General features: G+C 29.4%; 1 protein-coding gene and 1 pseudogene across 1 annotated transcript; one reads left to right on the top strand and one right to left on the bottom strand.

The window, feature by feature from the left end:
- Positions 1 to 5488: 5488 nt before the first annotated feature.
- LOC120205198 (ADP-ribosylation factor GTPase-activating protein AGD5-like) lies at positions 5489 to 6309 on the bottom strand. Its single transcript, XM_039205114.1, has 3 exons — positions 6237 to 6309; positions 6092 to 6147; positions 5489 to 5870 (listed from the first exon to the last, which is right to left on the bottom strand). The coding sequence occupies exons 1-3, from the start codon at positions 6303 to 6305 to the stop codon at positions 5711 to 5713; spliced, it is 285 nt and encodes a 94-aa protein (XP_039061045.1). The 5' UTR covers positions 6306 to 6309; the 3' UTR covers positions 5489 to 5710.
- Positions 6310 to 8705: 2396 nt separating this feature from the next.
- On the top strand, positions 8706 to 9916 carry LOC120205251 (annotated as a pseudogene).
- Positions 9917 to 13195: the final 3279 nt, after the last annotated feature.

The raw sequence follows: 13195 nt of genomic DNA, 5'->3' as shown, positions 1-13195 counted from the left end.
TAGGTTTGGGATTTGGATACAATTACCGTTAAAAGCACTATTCTTTTTTGAATTTTTTGTTAAATTCCTCTCATGACCTTTTTAGTTTTATGTATCCCTACATAATAATTACATAATTTATTAATTATTTTTGTGTAAAATTAAACTATTTAAAATACCATTTTTTATAGAACATGCTAATTTTATTAAAAATAAAAAATATTTAAATTATAATATAAAAATTGAGAACCACAATTTTTAACTAAATACATAACAAAAATAATTTTCTATAACTATTAACACAAAGAAAACTAATCACTTAAGATCGTATAAGGATCATACAAAGAAAATGTTAAAAAACTAATTAAATAAACTCAAACAAATGGTGGATATGAACAAATTTGATCGAAGCGGTAAAATAATCACAAAAGATATCAAATTATTGAAAGAACAAATCGGAATTGAGAGATGTGAACAAATTATTCACGAACGTAATTTTTTTTATAAAAAAAAATCACTTGTAAAAAAGTACCCTAAAACAAAATAAGAAAGAACAAAAAGGGCTTACCAAATACAACTTTCATTTGAATAATATACTATTTGGTAGGTTGATTGGTAAATCTAAATATAATATAACTCAGATTTACTCTTTATCTAAACTATTGTTTTTATTATTTCCAGTACATCCTTTAATAATCTTGTCCTTTCATTTTCGTCCAAGTTGATTTTAACTTCTAACAACCCACAACAGCTAATTTACTAGCTCATTTAAGCAGTAACTCAAATAAATTATTATGAGAATTAATTACCCTACTTTGATGTCGTTGGATCATCAATTAACGAATAGCAAAACATAGGCAAAATTTTGATGGTCCCATAAAATTTAATATTTATGGTTAAATTAGCCGACCCTTATTCCCGTATGTAATGGGATAAGGGGAGGTAGGATAGTAGACTGTCCCAAACGTTAGGTTGAGAGCAACTTCCGTGAGAGACCTCCGAATTATGAATTGTCTATCGTGGGACTCGATCTCACGACCTCAAGGTTAAGAACCTTACACTCTACCAACTAAGCTGGACAGGCAATTGTTAGACTATGGTTATTATTTAATAAAAAATACCTACATTTGAATTAATTAAAAAAGCGAATCGTTCATGAATTGTTAGACGGAAAGTTTGTTTATGTCAGTTTATTTAATAAATGAATGAATATGAATAAGATTTTATGTTCGTTTAATTAGATAAACAAACGCAAATAAATGACTCGTTCGTTCATTTACATTCGTAAATGTTTGTTCGTTTATATTTAATCTAATCTCTTTACCCATTTAAAATACTAAACCCTAATAAATTTTAACCTTAAACATGTTAATATTTTAAAATTCAGTTAATTTTAAAGCCAAATAAAAAAAATTACTCAAATCAATTAAAAAATATAAAATCCTGAAATTATTTTTGGAGAGAGAAAAAAAACTCTTCTTAAATATAAACTCAATTAATTTAATATTTCATACTTTTTATGTTCGTTCGTTTGTGTTTGTTTACGTTCGTTTGTCTGTATTCTTTTATCGTTTTAACGAACAAATATGAACAAGCACGAACAAGCTAAGTTTATTAATGCACGAACACGAACAAAAAAATTCGTTCGATTGTTCAGTTATAATTAAACAGAAGAACATAAACATACCCTCATTTATGTTCGTTCGATTCATGTACAAAACTACATATTATGCATGATTAGGTATTTTATAAGTCAAAAGTTTGTTAATGCAGCCTCCGAATATTGGAGGGAAGTTCAAATCATTTAAACTTTAAATCTTGTGAGAAGAAAATTTAAGAATTAGCAATTAAATTATTCTTTTGACTTTGTATATAGATATTATATTTTCAAAATAATCATATCTACCAAGTGTATGGCTACATTTAAATAAATAAATAAATAAATATATATATTACTTATTAAAAATATATATTGATTTGAAGTTTATAATTTAAATACTTATATTGTGCACAAATCAACTTATCTTAGTTGTTAAAGGAATCGTTGTTGTTCCTATATGTCACGGGTTCGAGTACAAGTGACGGTAGCAGGGTGATTAAGCGTTTATTATCAAATAGTTAAGAGTATTTAGAACATATATTATTTTTGTAATCACCTTAACTTAATAAAAAAAAAACTTATATTATATGAAGTATATCATATTTTTTATTAAATTTTCAATTTTTTTATCAAAGTAAGTACTTAAAGTTATTATTTTGATCATAATAAGTGTCTAAAATATCTTTTGATTAAAATAGATACTCAATGTACACTATCATTTTCGTTTTAAGTACTTAAAGTGTTTTTTTCTTCTTTAAGAAAGTACCTAACATATATTTAGTTAATGTTATAGGTCAATTTTTAAAACTTAAATAAAAAAATTGAATATTTTAGATATTTATTTTGACGAAAATGATACTTTTATATACTTAAATCAATAAAAAAAATATTCAAAATATTTTATATAAAAATATGATATAACTTAAGTATTTATTTATAATTTAAGCTTAATTTAAATCTGAAAGATAAAAATGGTTGCTTTTACGACTATCAATTACAAGATAAAAAATCTTTTTATTTTCTTTTTAAATAAATTTGATGTCTAAAATAGGATGATAGATAGTTAAAAGCTAGTGCCAATTGCCAAAACCACCCATAATAATTCAAAATTCGATTTCTTTTGCAAGGGCATATCGGTAATTCTATTACCTAACCCATACTGATACAAATTATAAACCAAATATTGTTTTTTAATAAGTGAGTTTATAATTAAATTATTATACTTTAGAAAAGTTATATATGGATTACGTTATTAATCTAGTATAAGTACAATACTATATCTGATTAAAGAAAACTCTCAATATTTCGACATTAAACGTTCACACCATTGGCATCTATGGTGCTCGAACTCAGGCCCTCAAAGAATAACAATAATTCATTTATCACGGAGACAACTTGATTCATGCAATTATTATAATTGATATCAAATTTTTAATTACATTTACATTACTTAATTATTATAAATATATATTTTTATACAATAAAAGTTTTACTTACATTTTAAATCTGACTCAAAAGTCACCTAAATCAATTATTATTTCAACTAATACCGGCGAGATTTGAACTTTATCGCTTGTGCTCTTTCCCTGATTTATGTTCTAAATGGGCCTATTTTTGCAAACATGAGGACCCATTTGATAATTATTACTATTCATGATCTTTTTAAATGGTTTTTCTTGTACTTCAAAAATATTTTCAATGATATGATACAAACTGTTTAGGAAATTGCATGAATCGAGACCTAAAAAAAATTAAAGGGTGTCTTTTCATTATTCTAAATTTCACAAGTGAAATTAAACAAATTAAAATAAAAATCAAAATTTTAATTTTAATTTTAATTTTAATTTTAATTTTAATTTATTAAACACAAATGAAATTAGATTTAGTCTTTATGTTATTTTATTAAAGAGTTAACTACATGATTTATCACTTATGTTTGTGTTTTGTCTATTTTTTCTCACTGATTTCAAAAAGCATAATATACGGTCACTTTCGTTTTCATTTAATTAAGATATGATCCCTTTCGTTTTTATTTAGCTAAGATGTGTTCACTACATGTTAACAGTCGTTAACAGTTAACATATTAGGTGATGTGATATTTTGGTATAATCACACATTTGATCCATGTTATTTATATATATTATCTCAATTTAGCCCTACTTTTAATAAATTAAAATAAATTTAATCCTCCAATCAAATGATACCATGTGTCATTGTTGCCATGTGTCGTGCCACATGTCACCATTCAGTTGGAGGGTTTAGGTTTATTTTTTATATTAACTTAATAAATATATTTCATTATTAACTTAATTTAAAAATATTTTATTTTATTTTTAAAGTCAATTTAATCCTACTTTTAATATATTAAAATAAACCTAAACCCTCCAATTGAATGGTGACATGTGGCACCAGTGACACGCGACATCATTCGATTAGAGGATTAAATTTATTTAATTTATTAAAAATATGACTAAATTGAGAGAATATATAAAAAAATGGACCAAATGTGTGATTATATCAAAATATTTAACGGTAGCTAACTTGGGGTGACCATATCTTATTTAAATGAAAAAGAAAGTAATCATATATATATATATTTTAGAATAGTGAGAAAAAGTAAATAAAACACAAACATAAATGATCAACCATTTAGTTAACCCTTTATTAAATATGAATAGATTTAAATTAGAAAAAACTACACCATATACCACTAAACTTTAGTCATTATATCATTTATACCACTAAACTTTCAATTTTTCCAATTATAGCACTAAACTTTGATTTTCATTTCAATTATACTACTAGATCGTTAAATCGTTAACAACCAGACCAAAACGACGTTGTTTTAGTGAGGTATCCACATCAATAGCCGTTATCCATGTCACCATTTTGTTAACGATTTAACGTTTCAGTGATATAATTGAAACAAAAATCAAAATTTAGTGTTATAATTGATAAAATTGAAAGTTTAGTGGTATAAACAATATAATTACTAACGTTCGGTGGTATCTGATGTAGTTTATCCTTTAAGTTATAATTAATTAGGTTAAAATTTAAAAAAAAAAAGCTAACACTAGCTTTTCAGCAATTGTAGCTGATGATGTGGCCCGCCGATGGTTGGTTGGTATTGGAATACCAAGAATGATTATCGCCACACCTAACGGGTGTGATTGGATGGACCTTTGAGAATTTTCCATTTTATTTCATCCCACTGTAGTGTTATTGCCGAAAAGAAAAATCTAAAGAACTGGGCTGTCTTTCGAGTGTGTGCCTGTTCCACATAATTATGTCTGATAAATGACAGTTGACGTGAATAGTTTAACTGTTTCTGCTTTAAGTACATCAATGATTTTGTCCAACTACAAATGGATTTTTCTGGTTTGGCCGTTTCTATTACTAGCCAAGCCACCATTAATGGATATCAGGTGCATGCTTGCCGGTAAAAGTAATGCTTAGTCTTCTATTGACAGTGGTTTGGACTTCCTCGTCCGTTGATGGTGGCGTTCGGAGTAGTAACCACTGATGAACGACGACCGATGAAGTGGGGTTAGGTCTGCGAGTATCACCGCTGTATAGAAGATGGAGAAGTGCAGCGCAAGAAGATGGGGTTGGGGAAGAAAATATATAAAAAGAAGGGCAAATTAGAACTTTATCCCTAAATTACTTTAAATTTATAAAATGGTCCCTAATTAGTATTTTATCTAAAATTCAAGGGTTGAAGTAAGAATTATACCCTTTTACTAAGATGACACATCATCAAACTAATGGAAGCTCCCGTTTTAATGATCACATCTTAATTAAAATAAAATGATTACGAATTATGTTTTTTGAATCGAGTGACCATCGTTTATAAAACTAAATCAAAATTGACCAACTCTATAACCATGTTTGAGTAATGATTAAAACCCAATTCAATCTAAACACATTTTTATTGAAGTATTGGCATAAATCTACTCATATAAATTAAGTCCTCAGTTATGGTGAAAACAAAATGATATGAAACTGCATCTACAGCTTGGTTACAATCCCCTCTAACACCCCCCCCCCTAAAAAAAATCTCTCAATTCTTGTAAAAATGAATATTTTGGTATAGTAATGACAAAGCCAGAGATCGTCAAAGGGGGGCCCGGATCATTGTTTTGTGAACATCCCTTGCGTCAATGACGAAAAATCATAATCCTTACCCGATTGCGAATAATTCGCTGATGGAACTGGGGAAGCTGAATGGGGCTTGCTTGCTCCCGTTGTAGCAACACCATTTGCTAGGGTAACTTGTCCTAGTGCATAAAAGCTACAAGAGATGGCATATCCGACATTTTAGGAGCACGAAACAGTTTATGGATGAAATCCATAGTCTATTGGAGAGTTATTTATCATAACACGTCCGTGGCATGGCATGGGGTTCTGAGAATACAATTAGAACCTTTACAGGGAGATCATAACCAACCGAACTCATGGCAAGGCCGATGGTATTACAAGAGACAGCCAAGAATAAAGAGATCAAATATGTACCTGGTTGATGGATATGCAGCAGAGCTTGCCACTTGTGTCTGTCCCATACTCATAGCCTAATGCCAACAGGTAAAGAAGTGCACGTATGAGAAACTTGATAAAAATATTTCTTTTAAAGCAATTGCGACTATACGATGGAGTCTACCTGCATGAGTTTCTGCAGATCAGCCTGCCCAGCAACGATCATTATCATTCCAGGGATTTGGTAGCCCATGTTTGGCCAAGTCTGATTGACCATGTTAATAAAAATAACATTAATTAATAATAATAATAATAGCGGGACGAAAACGAGAGTCGACAATTCCCTACTAAAACAATAGAATGAATTGAGATTATATTTAAATTAATTTAGAGAAAAAGATTGTTTAAATTAGTGTAAATTAATACAATAAATTATATTTTAACTTTTAAATTTGAGAAAAGAAATAACCGATGTCTTGCTGTTTATAAATTAAATATTTTTTTATTAAATTTAAAGATAGAGGAATATAAAGAGCGATTAAATCTTACGAAGTATCAAAAACTCCGAAATTAGATTTAGAGAAAAAGTGTTATAACAATAGGAATGATTAATCCTCACAATTTATTTAAGTTCTCTTACACAAATCAATCAAATCTATGTTAGATTTAGACACAAATTCTATCGAGAAGTAAGTCACCACTCTTTCTAAATCTTTAATATTATTTTATTATAAATTTCTCTCAACAAATCATAAATAAACACGTGTCGAAATTTATTATGTCCTGTACTGAATGTCCTCGGTGTAAATTGAGATTGTATTTGGGCCAGTTCAGAGGATAAAATTTAAATCAATGCAAATTAATTTGACATGTCATATTTCAACGAATCATGTTTCAACTTTTAAATTTGTGAAAAGAGATAATTATTGTCCTCCCATTTATAAATTAGGTTCACCGACTCGATTCTTAAGATAGAAGAGTGCAAAGAACAACTAGATCTTGCAAAGCATCGAAAACTCCGAACTCAAATTTTGCCTATCTGAGATAAGAGTGAAGGTAAATTCTCATTTTTCTTCGCTTCAATTATTTAGAGTTATAATATAATTAAGGTTTTCATGAATGGTGTTGTTTTATTAAAAATATTGATTATATTATTTGCTATTTTTTTCATTTTTTAAAGAATAGTAGGAATCCACTACTAAAATAAATGCTTCAACCTCTTATTTTTTTTCTTATTTGCAAAGAGTAACTGAGATAACAATTTTAATGGTGATTTAGTTTTTAAAATATAATTTATAGATATTAAAAAATATTTATATATATGTTCAAATATCTTTTCCCATCATGTAAGAATTTGTGGTGCATGTTTTGATATATATATATATATATATATATATATATATATATATATATATATATGCCAGTATAAACAATGGGAATTATGATCAATCTTCACAGCTTGTTTAATTTTTTTTGGGCACAAATCAATTAAATATTTTTAATTTTTCATATAAATTTTATATGGAAAGTAATTTTTTTTGTCTTTTATAATTTTTAACGTTATTTTCTATGAGATACCTGTCAACAAATTGTAAATAAACATGTATCAAAATTTAATTTATCTACGGTGTCGAATGTCATCATTCTTCTACCTAGCTCTTTTTAAATTTTATACTAAAATAATAGAGTAAAATTATATTTTATTATATTTGAGTTAATTTAGAGAAAAAAGTTTTTAAATCGATGCGAGAAAAGATACATCAATTGTTTTTTTTATTATAAATTTGATTTGTCGTCTCAATTTTTTAGATAAATATAAAGAGTGATTAAACTTTTCAAAGCATCGGAAACTCCTGAATCAGATTCTGGTTATCTAAGATTAGGCTCAAAGTAAGTTCACACCTTTTCTTTAATTATTTAGGGTTATTATATAGTACTAAGAATGTCACGAATGTTGTTATTTTATTAAAACTATTTTTTTTATTTTAAATGATTTTATTTGTTAAATTTTTAACTACAATCGTTTTATTTTCTCTTTTTTTTTTTCTTAACGTATTGACAATAAATTGCAATGCCCTAACATTTGCTAAATCCATTTCCCCCCAAAGTTTGATATTTAAAAGATAATATAATAGTAGTAAAAAAAAAGAAGTAAATTTAAGTAACAAGTGACTCCAATCTACTTATCTTTTTCAAAAGTTTTTAAATAAAAATTCAATTAAAATGTTTATTTAATATTTATTATCAAATGAATAAAAGAATTATTAAATTTTCATATAATTTATATATTTACTTTACATTTTCTATTGATAATCTATTTTTATCGCGTAAAATTTTATAAATTCATCTCGTATATATGTTTATATTTATTGAATTATCCTTTTGCCAAACTAATTCCCTTCTCTTTCTCTCATCTTTTACACGTTTTAGCTTCGTTGCATGCTTGTTGACATGTATTGGGTGAGTGAATTTCGGTTTCTTTTTTTACATAGAACCAGCAATTCGATCTCGGGCATTACATATCTTCCTTTAAGGTTTAATTTTAGTACACATTTAAATAAACAAAAGGAAACCCTTTTATTTGCTTGATATACATTAAATACATCAAAAATCCATACTTGGGTTTCTTCAAATTCTTGTCGGCCGACAAGATCTTCAGGTTTTTTCTTGAATAAAAATCATTGTCGTTAGGGTTTTTCTTTATGTGTTTTTTTTTCGAGGTTATTGTCAAATATGTTCACCGAAGAAGAGTTGAAAGACATGGAAGGATTGAAAAGAGAGTCGGATTTCATTGAGGTCAAGTGTGGGTGCACCAGCAAGAAATATGGTGATACCATTGGCAAGCTTAGGGTTTTCACCAATGGCCAGTTTCTTATATCTTGTCAGTGCACTCCGGTTTGTGACGAAGGTAATTCATATTTTATTTTTAAGGTGTTTCGCTGTTAGAAAAATACTGTTGCAAAATAAAAACGTTAGCATTAACGAATTAGAGGTGTTTTCATTAATGTAGAATCGATCATTCATTTGTTTATGAATTTGATGAACTTCAATTTCACTTCACATACATGAAACTGATCATTGATTTTTGACATTTGTTACTATTAACTTTATGTCCTGGTTTGCCCCAAGTTCATCAATTTTTGAAGCTGGTTTTGCATTAATTCAATTTGGTTCTGAGATTCTCTTCTTTGCTTGACGTGTTTTTATGGTGAATTCTTGAAAACCAGAGAAATTGACGCCTTATGATTTCGAAAAACATTCTGGGAAGGAAGGAACCAGGAAATGGAAGAACCACATTTGGGTGATGATGAACGGCAAGAAGGTTCCTTTATGGAGGACTTATTGAAGTACTACAAGCATGCGTCGAACGGGGACAACGAACTAACGAGCTTACGAGCTAAGCGTCTTTTCCATCGAGACGAGTTCATACGTTGCACCAAGTGCAAGAAACAACGCAGGTTCCGACTCCGGACGGACGAGGAATGCCGTACGTATCATGATGCTTTGAATGCAAAAAAGTGGAGGTGTGCTAACTGGCCATATGAGAAGTAAGTTCTCGACAAGTAATCGATTTTCGAATTCGATCAAGCTCATATTATAACATGTAGCTTAGCATTTGTTGGTTTTACTTTTTTTTCAGAATCACCTGCAAAGCTGATGAAGAACGAGCAAGCAGGAAGAGTTGCAGGGGCTGCCCTCGATCACCTACTTGCAAAGGTTGCACTACCTGTGTCTGTTTCGGGTGCCACAAGTGCCGATTTCTCGATTGCAAGTGTCGCACTTGCGTCGATTTCGTCCAAAATGCCGAGCCTTGAGGCTATAGCAAAGGCACTGAGCATCTTGGATCCTTATGCTTCATTGTTCCATCATTTTCCCAACTGGAAACTGTTCCAATGTTTGTAGGATTGTGAAGACTTTACTGTTTTTCGTTTTGTCTAGAATAATTCTTAGCTGAAAACTGAAGACTAACTAAGAATGGCACATTCAATCCGCCATAAGTTTACAAACTTCTTAATGATGAACTGGTTTCTTTACTTCAGCTTGTTTCTTCGTATTGCTATAAGTTTGATTTTAGATCTTTTTGCTTAGTTCATATGAGATCAGATTTCAATGCATCCTTTTTATTGTGATTGCAGACACCGAGGAAGAATGGAAGACGTGTATTTACATTAATTAAATTGGTTGATAAATAAGTATATACCATTAAGAAAACGACTCTCTCAACTCAAATTGTTTCATTTGCAAACGTCATGATTCGAACCTTATTTAAAGGTTCTAGTGGCTCATCCCACTACCTACCATCTAACAATCACGTTAAAATTCAATGATAAATTATTTCAGATACCATTAAATTTTACAATTTCTCTAATTATAAAATTAAATTTTAATTTAATTATATGACTTTACCGTTAATCTTTAATTCTACTTCACGATATACTATCTCTTGATGCTTAGAATATGTTGAGAAACTATTTGCATGCAACTGCAGTTCTCCAGTACTGACTAAACAAATGTATCCACAAAACTTTTATATCTACCAGTCACAATGATGGTGCAAAGATTCCAATGCATGAGCAACATCTATGGCCACATTAACTCTTTGGAAGAAGTTCAAATTTCTCATCGTCTCAGGATCAATCATGCTAACAGATAGATGCAACCGGTACTCCAAGCTTTCATTTTCCATGAACTCGTAAACCAAGGTTTTAAAATCATTGCCTTTGTAATCGACCCTCGAAATGACTGTTAATACCTTGACAAGATTTTAATGTCGAATTTTCTTCAAGGTCTCGCATTCAGCCAAGAAATTAACATTTTCTGCATTTATTGCTCCATTCTCTTCAAGAATTCCTTTGTATATAGAATTAAAACTTCGTGAGCCAACCAAATTTTGCATGACGAATCCATCAATATTCCTTGGGATATTTTAGTATTATAATTGTAAAGTGAATTTTCTGCACAAGTCGGTATTATAATTGAAAAGTTATACAAATTCATAAATTTATGTTCCATCTAAAAAAATACATAATTTTATAACATTTTCGGTTAAACTAAAAATATTATATTGTTATAGTTTCAGGGTTTATAATTGAAAAGTTATACAAATTCATAATATTTTCAAATACAATCGAAAATATAAAAAATATATATAACATTTTTGCTTAGGGACGAAATGCAATAGAGATCTGTAGGGGTTTCGGCCTCGAAATTTTAAAAAATTATAATTTAGATCTTTAAATTTTCAAAAAATTTAATTTGTTCCCCCATAAAATTTTTAGAAATTCATATTAAGTTTTAACATTTTTTTAATGTTATTAATTAAACCCCTCCTATAATTTTTAAAAAGTATCATTAGTCAAGAATGAAGCCATTCAGAGAGTATGAGACTCTTAACGAATCGTGGGTGAATATACTATTCTCAAAGATAAACACTTGTCCTCTTAATCAAGAAAATATTATAAAGTGTTTTGATCCGATATTTACAGTAGAAAATATAACAACCACCTCTCAATTTTATTCAATAACAAAGGCATCTCGACACTCTTATTATTGATACAGAGACCGCTCATTCCTCTTTTTAGAAGAATCCTATTAATTGGTGAACCATTTTCGTTGTCTATGTTGATAATATCATCATAAAATGAAATGAAGCAGATGAAATAATAATGCTAAAAGGGATACTTGTTGCTGAATTCAAAATCAAAGATGTTGGCATTCTCAATTACTTTCTAGGGATGGAGGTTGCCTGGTCTAAAGTATGAATTATGATCTCTGAGAGAAAGTGTGTTCTAGACTTGTTTAAAGAGACATATATTTGAGTGCAAACAAGTAGATAAGTTTGAAACAGTCTAACAACATTGTTTATGGAGATGTCCTTCTCTAGGATCATTTTCAACACTTGGGGTCAATGTTTGTTTCTAACTTCCATTAAGAAGACCTTCATAGTTTAATTGTCGGTCTTTGGTTACTAGAAAATTGGTGTAATCTATAATCATTACTTAATTTTCTCAACTCCATTAAGCCTTTATACACGATCTCTTTTTTCCAAGATGATATGATAATCAAATAGAGAACCCCACAAACTTAGTTGCTCAATGTGGAAAACTGGTCCTGGAAACAATATTAATTGTCCAATGGAATTTCTTGACCTCTTCCTTTTTATATAATTTAATAGTGAATTTTTCGTATCTATAATAGTTTAATTGTATCAATCATCAAGCTTTGAAAAAAATACTTTTTCTTTACCCCCACAACACACTTGAATTGATCTATAAATAGTAATCTATGAGGGAATTCAAGGCCGCGGCTAGGTTTTCGGGGGCCCTGTACAAATTCTTATAAAAGGGCCCCTATTTTTTAGATATATTCGATTTTGGGGCAACAATAGTGGCGTTTTTTAACAAACGCCGCAATAGGTCCATTTATAGTGACGTTTTTTAAATAAAAACGCAATAATATTGGCGTTTCTTTTAAAAACGCCGCAATAAGTCAATCTATAGTGACGTTTATTGAAAAACGCCACTATAGATATTTTTTTTTGAGGCATCCATTTTTTGGGGCCCTGTACCGTCGCGCAATTTGCGCCGGCTCAGCCACGCCCCTAGAGGGATATTATGCCTCACCCCAGCATACAATAATAACCACTTATCCAAAATGAAAGCTTTGGTTTTCATACTATGCCTTCTCTTGGCTTCCACTCTCTTTTCCTACTGCCACCATTGCTCGAGAACTGGCTGGGAATGGTAAGAGCAATTACTATTTTCCCAATATTTAAACGTCCATTTATTGACTAAAAGGTTTTTCAGTTTTCTGGTCTGCCTAAACGATATGGATTTAGAACTCAAAATCTTCATACTATTTTCTTAACATCTGCAATCCCTTCTTAAATTTTTAGATTACTGTCTCTTTTTGTAAAATAAAAGCCTTAATTTTCATATCAAGAGTTCGTGGCAGAAGCCTCAATGATAAATGGGGGTGTTAATCTTCTTAAAAGTCTTAAGTTCAAATAACTTTGTTTACAGGGCGTGTACGCTGTTAATAATTAAGAAAGAAATAAAGTTCATGGCAAGATGTCGAGTTTATCTTGTTAGTTTATGCAATCATTCTTAAGAAGTGATATTCATCAAGACTGTGAATTGGATC

Source organism: Hibiscus syriacus, unplaced genomic scaffold (genome assembly GCF_006381635.1).
Source record: "Hibiscus syriacus cultivar Baekdansim isolate YM2019G1 unplaced genomic scaffold, ASM638163v2 tig00012370_pilon, whole genome shotgun sequence".
Lineage (NCBI taxonomy): Eukaryota > Viridiplantae > Streptophyta > Magnoliopsida > Malvales > Malvaceae > Hibiscus > Hibiscus syriacus.
This window is presented reverse-complemented; position numbering and strand designations above follow the sequence as displayed.